Source organism: Leucopleurus acutus (genome assembly GCF_964270905.1).
Source record: "Leucopleurus acutus genome assembly, chromosome: X".
Classification (NCBI taxonomy): domain Eukaryota; kingdom Metazoa; phylum Chordata; class Mammalia; order Artiodactyla; family Delphinidae; genus Leucopleurus; species Leucopleurus acutus.
Window position 1 is genome coordinate 89,172,635 of NC_139148.1, and position 16,180 is coordinate 89,188,814.

The following is a 16,180-nucleotide window of genomic DNA, read 5'->3' on the forward strand; positions in this document are numbered from 1 at the left end:
TCAGGAAACGCAGGTGTGAGGATACGAACTGTGAGCTACACTCCCTTCCTCCCACCTAGCTGGCATTCATTCTCTACTGTTTGTCTTTTCCAGATTGTGAGACAAGCTCATAATTGGGGGAGGGGGGAGATCCAAGGCTCCAGCTGCCTGGAGATGCAAGAGAGGAATGAACCCCAATCTGGGCAGCTCTGGGGAATGGGAGCTAACAGACTCAGGAGGAGGGAATCTGGATGCTTTGGGCCCTTCACATAGGATTTCTCTTTGGGATACTGCGAAGCTTCTCAACTCCCAAGATGATACCTGGACCTGAGCTCCAGGCAGCAGCTCCCTCCCATCTAGGAACTCAAAAGCTGATACTCCATCTAGGCTCCCTCCTGCTACTGTGCTGGGCCTCAGAATAGGGTTTTTCTGGGAACCATCTATGGAAACTGTTTTATGGATGGTCTCATGTGTCCGCTCTGCAGACACTTCGCTCTCTTCCTTGTGTTTTGCTCTCTGTCCACTTCTTAGGGCTTGTTCCTTTGGTCTTATCCTAGGTAGCAGCCTTTGGTAAGTCCTTGTCCTCTTTCTAACTGAATTATCCCCACTCCCCCTACCCACCTCTCTCCCCCTACCCTGGCATCCACTGGATACCAAGGCAGTTTAAGAAAGTGCCACTAGGAAGTAATGAATTTTCTTAAGCCCACTCATATCCTTATTTTTATACTCACTATAGAGTTGAAACTATGCAGTAATACTACTTCAGGCCCTCCTGTTTATATATATATGTTTTGTTTTGTTTTGTTTTGTTTTGTTTTTGCAGTACGCGGGCCTCTCACTGTTGTGGCCTCTCCCGTTGTGGAGCACAGGCTCTGGACGCGCAGGCTCAGCGGCCATGGCTCACGGGCCTAGCCGCTCCGAGGCATGTGGGATCTTCCTGGACCAGGGCGCGAACCTGTGTCCCCTGCATCGGCAGGCCGACTCTCAACCACTGCGCCACCAGGAAAGCCCCTTCCTGTGGGCATGTGGGTAAAATTAGAGATTGAGGCCTTAGGACTACCTCCTCCTCTCTTACCCCCTGCCTCCTTTGTATTATCCTCCTCCCTCCACTCTCCAGAATTCTGGTAATATAAGTATCAGGACCAATGTTTAGGTTGTGGCCTTTCCCCTCAAGCTTTGTTGTCTTGTTTGTGCTGTTTTAGAGTTTGACAAACACCTCAAACATCATGTGGTATAAGAAAAAATATATCTAACCTTTGTCCTTGGTTCCTGGCACAGGGCCTGAAAAAACCTTGGAATTTCTTGAGCCCTGGGAGTATCTTTGTTATGCTAACGAACGGACTGTGGTGGGTCCCTAGTTAGCTTCTGGTTGTGAGGATGTGATCTGGTCACTAGAAGGACCAACCACGTGATTAGAGTTGGAGCTTTAGGCCAGCAGGAACTCCAGAGAAGGAAGGAGGGCTGGATTTGGGGTTCGATCACATGAACAGTCCTGCCTATGTAATGAAACCCCAGTGAAAACTTCCTGGTTGGTGAGCACACTGATATCCAGGGAGGGTGATGTTGCCCTGAATCCATGTGAAGAGGACATGGAATCTGTATATCTCAGACCCTTCAAGACCTTGTCCTATGTATATCCTTTCTTTTTTTTTTTTTGCCATACATGGGCCTCTCACTGTTGTGGCCTCTCCCGTTGCGGAGCACAGGCTCCGGACGCGCAGGCTCAGCGGCCATGGCTCACGGGCCCAGCCGCTCCGCGGCATGTGGGATCTTCCCGGACCGGGGCACGAACCCGTATCCCCTGCATCAGCAGGTGGACTCTCAACCACTGCACCACCAGGGAAGCCCTATCCTTTCTAATAAAACTATAATTCTACATATAGCACTTTTAGTGCTTTTATCAAACTTATAGCAAACTTGCTTTTATCAAACTTATAGCACTTTTATCAAAACTGAGGGGGTCGTGGGAACCCCTGAATTTATAACTGGTCAGTCAGAAGTATGGGTGGTCCCCCAAGTCTTGCAACTGACACCTGATCTCAAGTGGGGGCAGTATTATTGGGGACTGCACCCTTAAACCTGTGGAGTCTGATGCTAACTCCAGGTAGTTGGTGTCAAAGAACTGATGTCAGAATAATAGTGTCACACATCCTTATTTTTAGCAGCCACCCCTAGATTAATATCTGTAAACTGACCTTTGATCCTATGCATCATGCATAAGCAAGTTAAAATAAAGGAGGCAGAGCCTACCAGTGTATTATGGGTGAAAAAAACAGCATATGTTTTTGTGGCATGCGTCTACAATTTAGATGATTTTTAAAGTTCTCTCTATATTTTTTCCTTATCAGAGTTCCCTCAGCCTGTATTTCCTATTGGGGGTACTGCATTTATATTTGGGGAACTTCACACTGCAGTCTGGAGAGATACCTCTAAGTCCCACATGCATCCCAGGGCAGATGCTTAACTAACTCACGCCTGTGGGTTTTTTCAGTCTCAGCCAAAGCACTGGGTAAGTGTGGGGGGGGTGTCCATGCATGAAGATGATTATCTCTGTTCTGATCACTCCTTGAGTAGCACTTGTAAGGGCCAAGATCATCCCTCAGTTTTTTCCTGGGAGTGTAGTTGAAGTAAATACCTCAACACTCATATAGCCCTTTTGTTTCTGCCCCCTTTCGGGATAAATATTATGGGCTATCTCATGTAATAAATATCAGGGCCTGTTCAGATGTCATTTGACCTACAATGTTGCTGCCTGGGGATAAAATTAGAGTGAATTTGTCATCTGTCCAATCATGAATGAAAGAAGGGTATCTTACAGCACAGCTGACCCTCTACTCTGCCCCCAATTTCAAAAAAGCAGCCTTCAGTGGGATCTCGTCTATAAAATACTACCAGGTCCCCAATGGAGGGTTTCAAGTCCCTGTACTTTCCCATACAATTCTACCTTTCCATCTCCATTTCTAACACATTCTTCCAAGTCAGGGCCAGGACCAGAATGAGATAAAGATACAATTTAAGGAGGCACTCACTCGTGCCTCACCCAGTCCATGCCCTGCTCCACTTTGCCTGCACTCAAGCCACATGGGACTATCTGCTATTTTCCAACCCAACTATACTCTGTGCTTTACTACTTTTGTGCATTTCCCCAGGCTTTTCCCTCAATCTTCAATGCCCTCATGCCCTTTCTCTGCCTGTAGGAAACACAGTCATCCTTTTAGGCTCAGCTCAAATGCTAGGGCCTGTTTGAAGTCTTTCTATACTCTCACCCTTACTCTTTGCCCCTTGGTAGAAAGTAATGCCTCCATCCTATGTACGTACACAGTATTTTATTCACCCCTATTTTAGCATTTGTTTCTTTGTATCATGCACTGGAGCGTTTTTTATGAATAAGACAGAACTAGTGTTGAGGGCCAGGTAGCATAGAGGAAGAAACTTGGACTCTGAAAGTGTGAATCAGACCCCAGTCAGTCTGACTTCAATGCCTGAGCCTTTTACTACTTTCCATAGTACAGTCGTCCTTCTGTATCCAGGGGGGATTGGTTCCAGGACCATCCAGAGATACAAAAATCCACAGATGCTCAAGTCCCTTATATAAAATGGCATATTATTTGCACATAACCTGTGCGCATCTCCCCATATACTTTATTTTATTATTATTATTTTTAAACATCTTTATTTTATTTTTTTTGGCTGCACTGGGTCTTCCTTGCAGCACACAGGCTCTTGGTTGCGGCACATGGGCTTGTCTCTGGTTGTGATGCTTGGGCTTAGTTGCCTGGTAACATGTGGGATCTTAGTTCCCCGACCAGGGATCGAACCTGCGTCCCCTGCATTGGAAGGCAGACCCTTAACCACTGGACCACCAGGGAAGTCCCCTCCCCATATACTTCAAGTCATCTCTAGATTACTTACAATACCTAATACAATGTAAATTCTGCGTGAATGTTGTAAATACAATGCCAATGCTACATAAATAGTTGCCAGTGTGTGTCAAATTAAAGTTTTGATTTCTGGAACTTTCTGGAGTTCTTTGATTCAAATATTTTTGATCCCTAGTTGGTTGAATCTGTGGATGCGGAACCCGGGATATGGAAGGGTGACTGTACTTATTGTTAATATCAAGATTTAATGAGTGCTTTATAAGTGCCAGATACTCTTCTAAGGTTTCTAAATATATTAACTTATTTAATCCTCAAAACAACTGTATAGAGTAGATGCTGTTATTGTCTCTGTTCTACACATGAGGAAGCTGAGGCACAGACTCGTAACTTGGCAAGCTCAGTTAGCAGAGCTTGATTTGATTAGCGGAGGAGCTGAGATTCAAACCTTTGTAGTTTGAATCTGGAGCTGGCATGTGTTGCCACTACACTACATCTATTGGGTTGGCCAAAAAGTTCGTTCAAACTTTTTTGCCAGCCCAATATATCCCTCTAGTGCTAATTATCACTAAAAGCTGCCATCATCACCATGACTATCTTCATCATCAGATTTTCTCCTCCTTACAGCTTGTAGCAAAGTACTTTATTCATCATAAAGAAACTTGAACCTGAGTGTTGCTAGACTCCCTGCCCCTTGTCCCCTTCTACCTGTGAATCAGCATACTCCGGATTTTCCTTCCTTCCCAACTTAATGGGCCATCATTTTTACTACTCACCTACCTCATCCTCTAGCGCCTGGCTCCACTGTCCTGGCAAAATCTCAGCTCTTGATAAATCCCAAATATCCACCTCCTTCTATACCTGTGTTGCTTAGTACAGTGCACCTGGGGAAAGTTAACCAAAACTTTCTGGCTGTTGACACTATGAATTTATCTTTCTCTACCTCAGTACAGTCCTCAGGATAGAAAGCAGATAACCTTTGATATCTTTACACTATGGATATTTCACATGGGTGCACTTCCACACAATGACTCTCTGAATTGAAACTAGGCTTATCTATAAGCTCACGTATTTAATGTACCTCTGAACCCCCTAGATAAGTAAGGTTTAGGTTTTCTGCCTGAAGCCTTACTTTTCAATCTAAAACAGAAGCCAATCACAGTTGTCAGACCTCTAGCAATCATTAGGCAAGATGTTCGGAATCTACAGTTTTCCTTTCATGTGGAAACATGAGTTCTGCCACTGGTTTTAAGAGGTAGGGCTTACTGACAGACAAAAGTCAGGAACTATTACTCACTGAAGCATTGTTTTGTGCCTGAGCATACATAACATTTAGGATTGTTCCATATAACAAGGAATTCAACTAAAACTAACTTTATAAGGAAATTTATTATCCACAGATCAGAAGTACTGAGGCAGAGAAGTCTTGGTGATTGTTTGATTCAGCTAAGGACTCAGCTTTTATCCATCTCTTTCTTCTGCCATTCATAGTATCAACTTCCATCCTAAGGCTGGAAACTTGATGGCTGCAAGGAGTCAAGCAACTTTCCAAGGAAGAAAAGGAGATACCTTTACTGATGGCTTTGTCTTATGAGTGAGGACACTTTCCTCAGAAATCCTTCTGCAATCTTCTCTTCTTCATGTCTCATTGAGCAGAGTTACATCACCAGCCATTCCTGAACCAAAGTACCAAGGGGATGCATTATCCTTAGACCAAGCAGACTCACCTCTGGAATTTGGATCAGCCTCCCTGTGGCACATCACCACAAGGAGGAGGGAGCATACTTATGTAAAAGTGATGTTCTTTTAGTAAAGGGTTATGTTAAGCAACACAGAATATACAAAGCACCAAGGTTGCAGTAAGAAAGAGCACAGCGGTGATGTCTTAGCAATCATGACCTCTAAAAGCCACCGTGGAGATCGCATCTACTCTTTTTTTTTAACATCTTTATTGGAGTATAATTGCTTTACAATGGTGTGTTAGTTTCTGCTTTCTAACAAAGTGAATCAGTTATACATATACATATGTCCCCATATCTCTTCCCTCTTGCGTCTCCCTCACTCCCACCCTCCCCATCGCACCCCTCTAGGTGGTCACCAGGCACCGAGCTGATCTCCCTGTGCTATGCAGCTGCTTCCCACTAGCTATCTATTTTATGTTTGTAGTGTATATATGTCCATGCCACTCTCTCACTTCGTCCCAGCTTACACTTCCCCCTCCCCATATCCTCAGGTCCATTCTCTAGTAGGTCTGCGTCTTTATTCCCGTCTTGCCCCTAGGTTCTTCATGACCTTTTTTTTTTTTTTAGATTCCATATATATGTGTTAGCATACGGTATTTGGTTTCCTCTTTCTGACTTACTTCATGTACTCTTACTGCTTTCCCCAGCCCACCCCATAATATGACTAGATCACAATTTTAATAGGAACTAGAAAGACCTGACACTTGCAGATATTTCAGAATATCAGATAGTTTCTCAGTTAGTGTGTACAAGAATCCTGTGAAGTAGTTATTACCAATCCCCTTTGAGGGATGACTTAACTGAGTTATAAAAACATTACGTACCTTTTCCAAAATGACACAAATAGTTAGTGGTAAAATCTCTATTTAAACTTCGGACTGCCTGGCTCTGAAGTCTGGCTAAGTCCCAGAGTAGAGCCCAGGGGAGAAAGTCAGAGAAACGGGTCTCTGAGAGAGGTGCGCATCGCTAGAGCCCAGGGGAGAAAATCCCATGCAGCCTCCTTTTAGAAAGTGCTTCCAGCGATCAGAAACTGGTAACTCTAGTCTAAGCAAGCACCTAGTAGTATAGTGCACTGCCGCTTCATGGTGGTGGTGGTGGTAACAGAGATGACTTTTCTACTGGGGTTAAGTCACAGTTGCTCAGACCTCACCACCAGGAACTTTGATTCAGGAAGTCTGAATTCTAATCTGCACTCCACGTTAAGAATTTGGGGGCTGAGATGCCAGGTTCAGGGAGTCACGTAAATTTTCTATACCTGGGAGGGAAAAGAGCAGATATTTATGGAGCAGCTAGGCTTTCAAGGGCAACTTTATTCCCAGATCTGAAGTTCAGCTGAAAAGAAGAGGATGAAAGCTGTGTTCATTCGTCTTTAGTTATTCTGTTAAAATCCATAGGACACACTTCCAGTTTCAGTTCTGACATATAAAGAGCTTGGAAGTCATTGTTCCTGTACTTACAAGAAAAAAAGCTGAACAAACTGAGAATCAATGACTTATCTTAGACCCATCAGAGAACTGAGGTCACAGGGCAAATGACCACCCCAAATTCTGGAGAAAAGACATCCAGAGAGTCACAGCCTATATCTCTTTACATAGAGCAGAAACTGCTAGAGACATAAACAGGTAAGAACACTTAAGTGGGAATTTTGACAAATTGATAGAGACTAAGGGTGGAATAGCAGGAGAGTGAGAAACCCCTAGGGACCTGCAGTCTTAGCAGTGTTGTGGGCTTTACCTCCAGGAACTCCAGCAGGTTCTCATAGTGAATATTCCAGAAAGATCTCCTCAGGGCTCTGGCAGTGGGAGGGGAAGTGTACACTCAATAAATACACCCCCGGGCTTCCCTGGTGGCGCAGTGGTTGAGAGTCCGCCTGCCGATGCAGGGGACGCGGGTTAGTGCCCCGGTCTGGGAAGATCCCACATGCCGCGGAACGGCTGAGCCCGTGAGCCATGGCCGCTGAGCCTGCGCGTCCGGAGCCTGTGCTCCGCAACGGGAGAGGCCACAACAGTGAGAGGCTCGCGTACAGCAAAAAAAAAAAAAAAAAAAAAGATAAATAAATACACCCCCGAGTCTTCTCCATAACAAAGGCCTAATCTCCAGCGGAAAAGACTTTCCCAGAGCCTTATCCCAGCTGAGGGAAAGGCATTCCTCCTATCCAGCACACTCTAGCCTTCCATTCTCCTGTAAAGGGGAGAAAGATGCTAAAGAAACACTTGTGAAGGTCACAGTCTAGAGACAGGCCCACAAAAGACTGGAATTTAACCAGAAGATTATATAACACTTCCTCTCCTCTACATGCTAACAGGCCTCCAGTGTAGTAACAATGGAGTGCAGCTGAAAGAGTTGCAAGATGCAGACTCTCTCTGCAAGATGTAATTAGGGAAACACAAAGTTAAGAGGAGAGACAAAAATAAAGACGCTAGAGGAATTTGAAGACTGACACCTGCAGCTACAGCAAACATTACACACAGCCCAACTGCTAACCAGCTTAACATAAAGCTTCTCACTGAAGGTCTATTTACCTCAGTTCCTATTACCCAACACATCATATCCAGCTTGCAACACAAAATTATAACACATAATAAAGGCAAGAAAAAGCATTATTTAAGGACACAAATCATCAGAACCAGGCTCAGATATAATGCAGATTTTGGAATTAAAAATAAGAATAATTTATTTGTTAATAGCCCTAATAGATAAACTGCACTGGTGTGTATGGCAAGTGTGTGAGATCCCAGTTGGTTCTAATCCCTGCCACATTCCCACCCTGCCAAAGATGATGAGCACTTGAAGGCAACTGCAAGAGAAGACCTGACGGAACCCGGGAAGAGAAGCCAGGACCGGCCCTACCTGGCTATGGGATGAGAGACAGGGAGGACTGTCTGAGCCGGTGCGTGTCCTGAGAGGGAAAGGCCCTCTTTCCTGGGCAACTGCGGGGGCGGCGAAATGGCAAAGTGTGCTACCGTGCTACCACTGCGACTGAGAAAATGGCAGTGTGGCAGAGAGGATGACGACACTGGCGCAGACAGGTGGTTTGTTTCCTCAGGCCAGAGGTCTATCTAGGGCTGCCTTCCCTTAGAAGAGGGGCAGTGGCTCGGCCTCCACGGGCGCCGCCTCCCACCTTCCTCCCGCCCGCGGCGCCAGAAGGTGGAAAGCAGACCCAGGCAGGGCCGTCCTCACAGCTCCTCTGCCACTGGCGCCCAGGGAGGATGGCGCGCGCGATGGGGGAGGGTAGGGGGGCGGACTCCGATCAGTCCGGTACACACACAGACACACACACACACACACACACCCCGGGACGATCTGTATCCATCCGCTGCTCCCTCCAGCGCGGCCCCTCCCTACCCTCCCGACCCCGGCCCCCACTGCCCACCGCCCACTGGCCCCACACGCTGCGGTGCCAGAAGTGTGCGGGATGGGAAGGGTGGTCGCCCGACGGGGGGCGGTGGAGGGCCGGCGTGGCCCCGCCCCTGAGGCCGGGACTCCTCCCGGCCCCGCCCCTTTCTGGGTCGGAACTACGGTGGGTCTGGGAGGGGGCGTCGAGCCCATTCGTGCAGTATCCCTCCGCCCCCTTCCCGACACCCTCGCCGCGAGCGGTTGGTGCCGCAGCCTTCGTAGCCCCTGCCGGGTTTGGCGCAGCCGCGCGGGGGGCAGGACGCCTCTTTGCCATTCTGCCCGCACGGCGAGCGGTGGGAATCCGAGTGAGGAGCTGCGACAGGAGGGGGAGGCCGACCATCGGGACCCTGCGTCTGCGAAAGCAACTGGGGGTGTCTCGGGGGCGACGAGCGGCTCACACCCTGCACCGCGGACCCTGGCAACCTGACGGGGGGAGGCAACCGGGTCGGAGCGGGTCTCTGAGAGAGGTGCGCATCGTTGGGGGACCCCTGGCGCTGAGGGGGCGGCGACCGGCGCGGACCGGTCCTGGGGCGCGAGGTCTTGGCCGCAGGTCTTTCCTCGGGTCCTGGGGAGGCAAACGGCGCGGCCGCTCCCCGGCGGGCTTTTTAGGCGCCCGCGCCCCGCCGTCGACGGTGCCTGTGCCAGGAGAGGGCTGTGGGGGAGGCTGCTGCGGGCGAAATGGCGGAGGGGAGCCGGGGTGGGGGCGTCGGAGAGGCCGCCTGGGGTGGCGATCAGAGCCCGGTGCCGAGCGGGCGGGCGCGGGGGGCCGCCCGCCCGGGCCCTGATTCTGGAAAGGGGTCTGTGGGACCCCGCGTGCCGGGTGCTGTCCCTTCGCACAGGCGCCTCTTTGATGCCAGAGTGTCCTGTGTGCGCGGTAGGTCTGGCACATTCCGTGAAAGGGGAACTGAGCGAGTAGATTATGAAGACACCAAAATGAAAAGTTTATGTGCCTCTTAATACAGCAGTTTTGTTGCCTTCCATATTTAGGTCTTGGACCCAATTAAATGCAAGAAAATGGCAGGTTGAGGAGTCAATAGGCTTTCAGAGGAAGGATCCGTGTAAATAAATAATGTATTAATCCATCTTTCTCATTTGGGATCTGTTTTCTCAACATCCTAGCCCACCTTAATATGTTAAGGTGTGAGAATGGCTCTTCAGAATAGAGAGGAAATTTTTCTGAAGGGTCAATTTAGAACGCGTGAAGTCAGTTTGCATCTTCATTTTCTGTTTTTGGAAACCCAAACCCCAGCTACCCTTCACAGCCCCCTCTCATTTTGGTGCAGAAGCAGTCCCACAGAAGATTTTGTGGAGTTCCTGGGAAATTCTGAGACCTGAGAGACATTTATTTACTTATTCCTTGATTCTTCAAAAGGAGGTTTTAGGACCTGAATTCTGGGAATCTGTTCACTAACCTGATACTTTTCTACCATTGTCAACATACTCTCTTGGTGTTTTGCTGAATGCCCCTTCTCTTTCTATAGGGCGTGACTCTTCTCCAGCTAGTGGACTGTTCTGTAGTGGTAAGGGTAGCATCTCCTGAGGACACCTGCTATGTGGGCTGGCTGGCATAGGTGGTGAATGAGATAGGAACTATGTATGTGTGGGGAAGGGGAAAAGGCAGGAGCATGCAAGATGGTATTGAAATAGTAGTCCCCATTATGTTCACTGCCTGTCTTCTAAATACAGTTGTTCCACTACCCATTCTTGCACCTCATCTTTTTGTTCAAGGAAGGTGTGGCCTCTGCTAGGAAAATGACTGACTTTAGTGTTGGGAGGTGTGATTAGACAAGCTGCAGGTCTTTGGGGAGTGGATGGGGGATCATTTGGGAGGAGAAGACAGGTGGGAGATATTTAACATGGCCTTGAATGTACAGAAGCATATGTTGTAACACTTGTCATGGGTGTTGGGCCATCTCAGTCTCTTTTGTTTTCTTTCCTCTTTTTGTCTATCCATAGGTTTGTTCCTTTATAGAGTACTGTAGAAATCTGCAGGTAGCTGTTCACTTTGAATTTGATTAAGAAAGAGGACAAAAGCTATTCATTTGGATCCAAGGTGAGTGTGAGCCTGAGCACCCCTATTGATTGGGAATGGGAATTGGCTGTTGGCGAGTAAGACCAGATCATATCTTGGAGCCATTGTCTTCCAACTTCCCACACACCTCTGCCCTCACATTTATGTATAGGAAATGGGGCTAGGGTGAGCCAGGATTGTGCCTATAGGGTAATTGATAGATACCTAGGAAGTGGGGAAGGAAGCCATGAGGAGGACCAAGGAGGCCAGAAACATTATATTCACAAAGCCTTAGATTTGGAAAGGCAGGTATTGGGTTTCGAAGCCAGAATGCATGTCTGTCTACCAAATACTTAAAATTCCAATCCCTCCTGTGTTTTTGTCCATAGGTCTGCCTGTGAGTCGACTATAGGGCTTATCAACACTGGAAGCAAGAAAGGAGAAAATTGCACCAGATCAGTGCAGGTTGGTGTGAGGCCTACCAGATAGACCTATAGAGTATAGTGGTATATACCAAAGGGGCTGGACACTGCTTAGCCTCTCTCACTTTCACCAAGCTTTCCCATCGTCTCTGTTCCTATTTGATGCAGAGACAAGGGTATGGAAGTGCCTGGGCAGGGCATTGTTGGGCATTAGTGGGACTGTGGAAGGGATAAAATGAGGTAACAGAGTTTTATACTATTCTACTTCTCCTACCACACAATCTATCTCTACTTTCACATGTCCTCTGTGGCTCTCTGCATAGAAAAGCACAGTTGGAAGAGACTCAAAGCCCATTTTCTTCTTCCACCTCAGGCCTATCTCCAGTGGTGGCTGTGGTGGCCTTGAAGTGACAGAAGATCATCACCTTCAACCCAGTAAAAGAATATTAAGATACTGACCTGGGACATATTGAGAACCAAAGCCAAGACTGTATAGAGCTATCTACATAACTGGGCTTCAACTATGGCTGGGGTTAAGAATGCAAGTAGAAAGAATAGGAGTAGAAAGAATGAGAGTAAAAAGAAGACCAAAACTGAAAATAGGGCTGGTGTACAAGCTGAAGCCAAGAGGGAGGCTACTGGCATAGTCAGATCTGTAGCCAAGACCCAGGCCAAAGCAATAGCCAAGGCAGGGACTCAGGAAGATCCAGTGGCAGAGGTGAAGGCAGCGTCTAAGAACAAGATTGTTACTGAGATGAAGGAAGGAGCTCTGGCAGATTTCAGTCCCAAAGCTGAAGATGAGGCCACTAGAGCATCTCGGTTTTGTTCTGTGGCTGAGGCTAGTGCTGAGTCCAGTGCTGAGTCCAGGTCTACGTGTAAAGATAAGACTGGTATTGATACCTGGTTTTGGGCTGAGGAAGAAGCCAGTGTTGGTTCCTGGTTCTGGAATGGAGAAGAGGCTGGTAATCGTTTCAGTGCTAAGGATGAAGGTAAAGCTGATATTTGTCCCCCATCCTGTGCTAAGAATTTGGAGCCTGTGGCTGGGGCCAACTGCAAGGCTAGGCCAGGGGCTGAGGAGGAGGAGGAGGAGAACGTTATTGGGAGCTGGTTTTGGGATGGAGATGAAACTAGTTTTGACCCTAACCCTAGACCTGTGAGCAGGATAATTAAGCCCCAGCCTGTGGATGAAATTAATGAAAAAGATAGGCCCAAGGACTGGTCTGAGGTAACTATCTGGCCCAAAGCTCCTGCTGTAACTCCAGCAGTGTTAGGCTTTAGATCCCAAGTCCCATTTGAGAAAAAGCCTCCTTCATATGTTGTCCTGGCCTCCGCTGAGGAAAATACCCATTCTTTGCCTGTGGCAACAGTGTGCCCTTCTAGGAGCACTCCCTCAAGCTCACAGCCTGTCTCTGAGTACCCATTTGGTTCTGACCCTTGTATCCAGACCATAGAGGAGATTAGACGCCAAATCAGGATCAGGGAGGTGAATGGGATTAAGCCATTTGCTTGCCCTTGCAAAATGGAATGCTACATGGATTCTGAGGAGTTTGAAAAACTTGTTACCTTACTTAAATCAACTACTGATCCTCTCATTCATAAAATAGCTCAAATTGCAATGGGGATCATTAATGTTCATCCATTTGCCCAAGAGTTCATTAATGAGGTGGGTGTAGTGACACTTATTGAAAGCTTGCTTAGTTTTCCTTCCTCTGAAATGAGAAAAAAGGCTGTAATTACTCTGAATCCCCCCTCTGGGGATGAAAGACAACGCAAGGTTGAATTACATGTTAAGCATATGTGTAAGGAAACCATGTCTTTTCCCTTGAACTCACCTGGACAGCAATCCGGATTAAAGATACTAGGACAACTGGCTACTGATTCTAACCATCACCACATTGTTGCCAATTACTTTTCAGAGCTTTTTCATTTGCTCTCCCTGGGAAATCGTAAAACCAGAAATCTTGTTTTGAAAGTACTTTTGAATATGTCTGAAAATCCAACTGCAGCCAGAGACATGATCAATATAAAAGCATTAGCAGCATTAAAACTCATCTTTAACCAAAAAGAGGCAAAAGCCAATCTCGTTAGTGCTGTGGCCATATTTATTAACATAAAGGAGCATATCAGAAAGGGCTCAATTGTAGTTGTTGATCATTTGAGTTATAATACACTCATGGCCATTTTCCGTGAAGTTAAAGTGATCATCGAAACAATGTAAAATGAGCTAGAAATAGAGAACCCTTTGAACAATCTCCAAACTCTAACAGGCTGTGTGTTCCCAAAGAGCCATGCATAATGTTTTGGTTATTACAATGTGCATGTTATAAATTACATCTTTAACACAATATTACCTGTGACAGTCTAGGTCTGAGCTAGACCATTTTGGGGTATCAAATTAATATTTCATTGTGAGTTGAAAACATCTGTTGATTATTCTCTTGTGTAGATGGGGAGCTTTTTAACATTTAAGATAGCAAATTGGTGCATCATAAGTAAGCTAACTTTTCATTAGTATCTGCTTAGATCCATTTGCAGCTTCAAATGATTTAAAAAGATAATATCCTTGAATTTATAATCTAGTTGTAGAAACAAGGCATATACACACAAAAAGATATCTAACAGTACCCCCACACACATATATATGTATACACACACACTCATTGCCAAATGTGCACTCTCAATACGTAAAGAAAGCAGGGTTGCTACCGGCTGTTTAATGTAAAAGGAATTACTGTTTTTCCCCTATTCTACCTGCATCAGATAACTCATTCTACAACACACAAATGGCCCTGAATCTCAGATAAAATGTAATATTCATCTTTTATTTTGCTACTACATTTATAACTCCTATATTGTTAGGCTATTTCATTTATGTCAAGTAATCTTGCAGAAGAGAAAGGAGGTAGATGTAGGGAGGAAACATTTCCTGAGTACCTACTCATGTCAGATACTGTGTTGGCATTATATTTTACAGGTTTCTTCTTCTCAACAATGGTTCTCTGAGCTATGTACTGGTATTTTTTTTATGATTATAACTCGTTATTCTGGATTGCCTCCAATGGCAGTTAAGGAGGTTGAATACTTATTCCTAGATTCCCACAGCAGGCAAGTGTGGCATAGCTGTTTCGTCTGATACCAAAACCCGCTCTCATTGCACTACCTTATGGTCCTCTTCCACTTTTTGTGTGGCAGCCTTCAAGGCTCACAGACTGGTTTTAATGATTCAATTTTGCTGTAGATAATGTCCCTGCCAGTCTTGGAATTCTTAACTTCCTCTAAATGCACATGTCCATTAGGCATTTGGCTAAACTTTGCTGGAGTAAGAAGAAAAGTCTGGGATGAGTGTATGGATTTGAACTGGCAGTGTCTGGGAAACAGTAGGTGCCCCAAACTGTTGAATGAATGAAATGTAGATTTGGAGCCAAACAACTGAAATTTGCTATGTGTCCTTCCTATCTTCTTCAATAAAGAACTGGAATCATTCTGTACATTGTTTCATACCTTACAGTTTAAAAGATAATTGCTTTTTTCTTCCTTGCAAAATTATACCTTAATTTGTTTACCATTTATAATTTATTCTCCTGTGTGTCATATGAAAAGATAAACGGTTCTATCTTTTACTAGTAGGCAAGCCTACTCTCTGCATTTGTACCAGCTAAAACTGTACAGGATAAACTTAATTGGAGAAATTTAGGCCCAGGCCCAGAACTGCAGCTTCATCAACACAAAACAGGAAAGCTAGGAGAGGAGCTGCTGCCTCAATCTACATGATAGTGATTCCTGGAAGTCTGCGGTCCAGAAAGCATTCCCAGGACTTGGGCTATAGCTATAGACTCAGGGTAGGAATTACAACCCCTGGTCTGAGCTGAAGAGAATGTTTCAGTGTGTAAAAATATTGGGTTATCTGCTTTGAGATTTTTAAACAGTTAAGAAATTAAAACAAGATCATACTGTAAATACTGTTTGTAACTTGCCTTTCTTCCCACTAACTGTATATTGTGACCATCTTTCCATATCAATAAATAGGCTTCTACAAATATTTTTGAATCTCTTAATGTTTTTCCTGTGTTAACATTTGGTGCATAGTGCCCTAATCTTTCATTGCATATCATCTGAATAAAGAATATGCATAAATTTATTCTCTTACAGAAATAGAACTACAGTATTCTGCAACTTGCCTTTTTGTCTTTTCAGTTATCTTTCCAATTTAGTATTATACAGATCTACCACATGCTTTTATTTAATAGCTTTATTGAGATATAATTGACATACCTCAAACCACACATATTTAAAGTATACAGTTTGGTAAGTTTTAACATATGTATACAGACACGAAACCATCACCACAATCAAGATAGCAAACATACCCATCCCCCTGAAAAGTTTCTTCATGCCCCTTTGTAATGCCTCCTTCCCACCTCTCCCTGTTTTGTCCCCAAACAACCACTGATCTGCTTTCTGACAATATAGAATCATTTTCATTTTCTGTAGTTTTACATAAAAGGAATCATACAGCATATATTCTTTTGGAGGGAACAGGATCTCGCTTCTTTCACTCAGCATAATTATTTGAGATCCATCTATGTTGTTTTGTGTATCAATAGTTCATTGCTTTTTATTGCCAAGTAGTATTCTACTATACGTCTATACCACAGTTTGCACAGTTTATCCATTCATCTGTTGATGGGCATTTGGGTTTTTTCCAGATTTGAGCTACTGCAAATAAAGCTGCTACAACTGTTTCTTGTAGAA

General features: G+C 45.3%; 1 protein-coding gene across 1 annotated transcript; it reads left to right on the plus strand.

Moving 5' to 3' along the window:
• The first annotated feature begins 10,949 nt into the window (after positions 1-10,949).
• GPRASP3 (G protein-coupled receptor associated sorting protein family member 3) lies at positions 10,950-13,919 on the plus strand. The gene is made up of 3 exons (XM_082865017.1): positions 10,950-11,048; positions 11,396-11,471; positions 11,802-13,919. Exon 3 carries the CDS (start codon positions 11,952-11,954, stop codon positions 13,644-13,646), a length of 1,695 nt encoding a protein of 564 aa, XP_082721143.1. The 5' UTR covers positions 10,950-11,048; positions 11,396-11,471; positions 11,802-11,951; the 3' UTR covers positions 13,647-13,919.
• Positions 13,920-16,180: the final 2,261 nt, after the last annotated feature.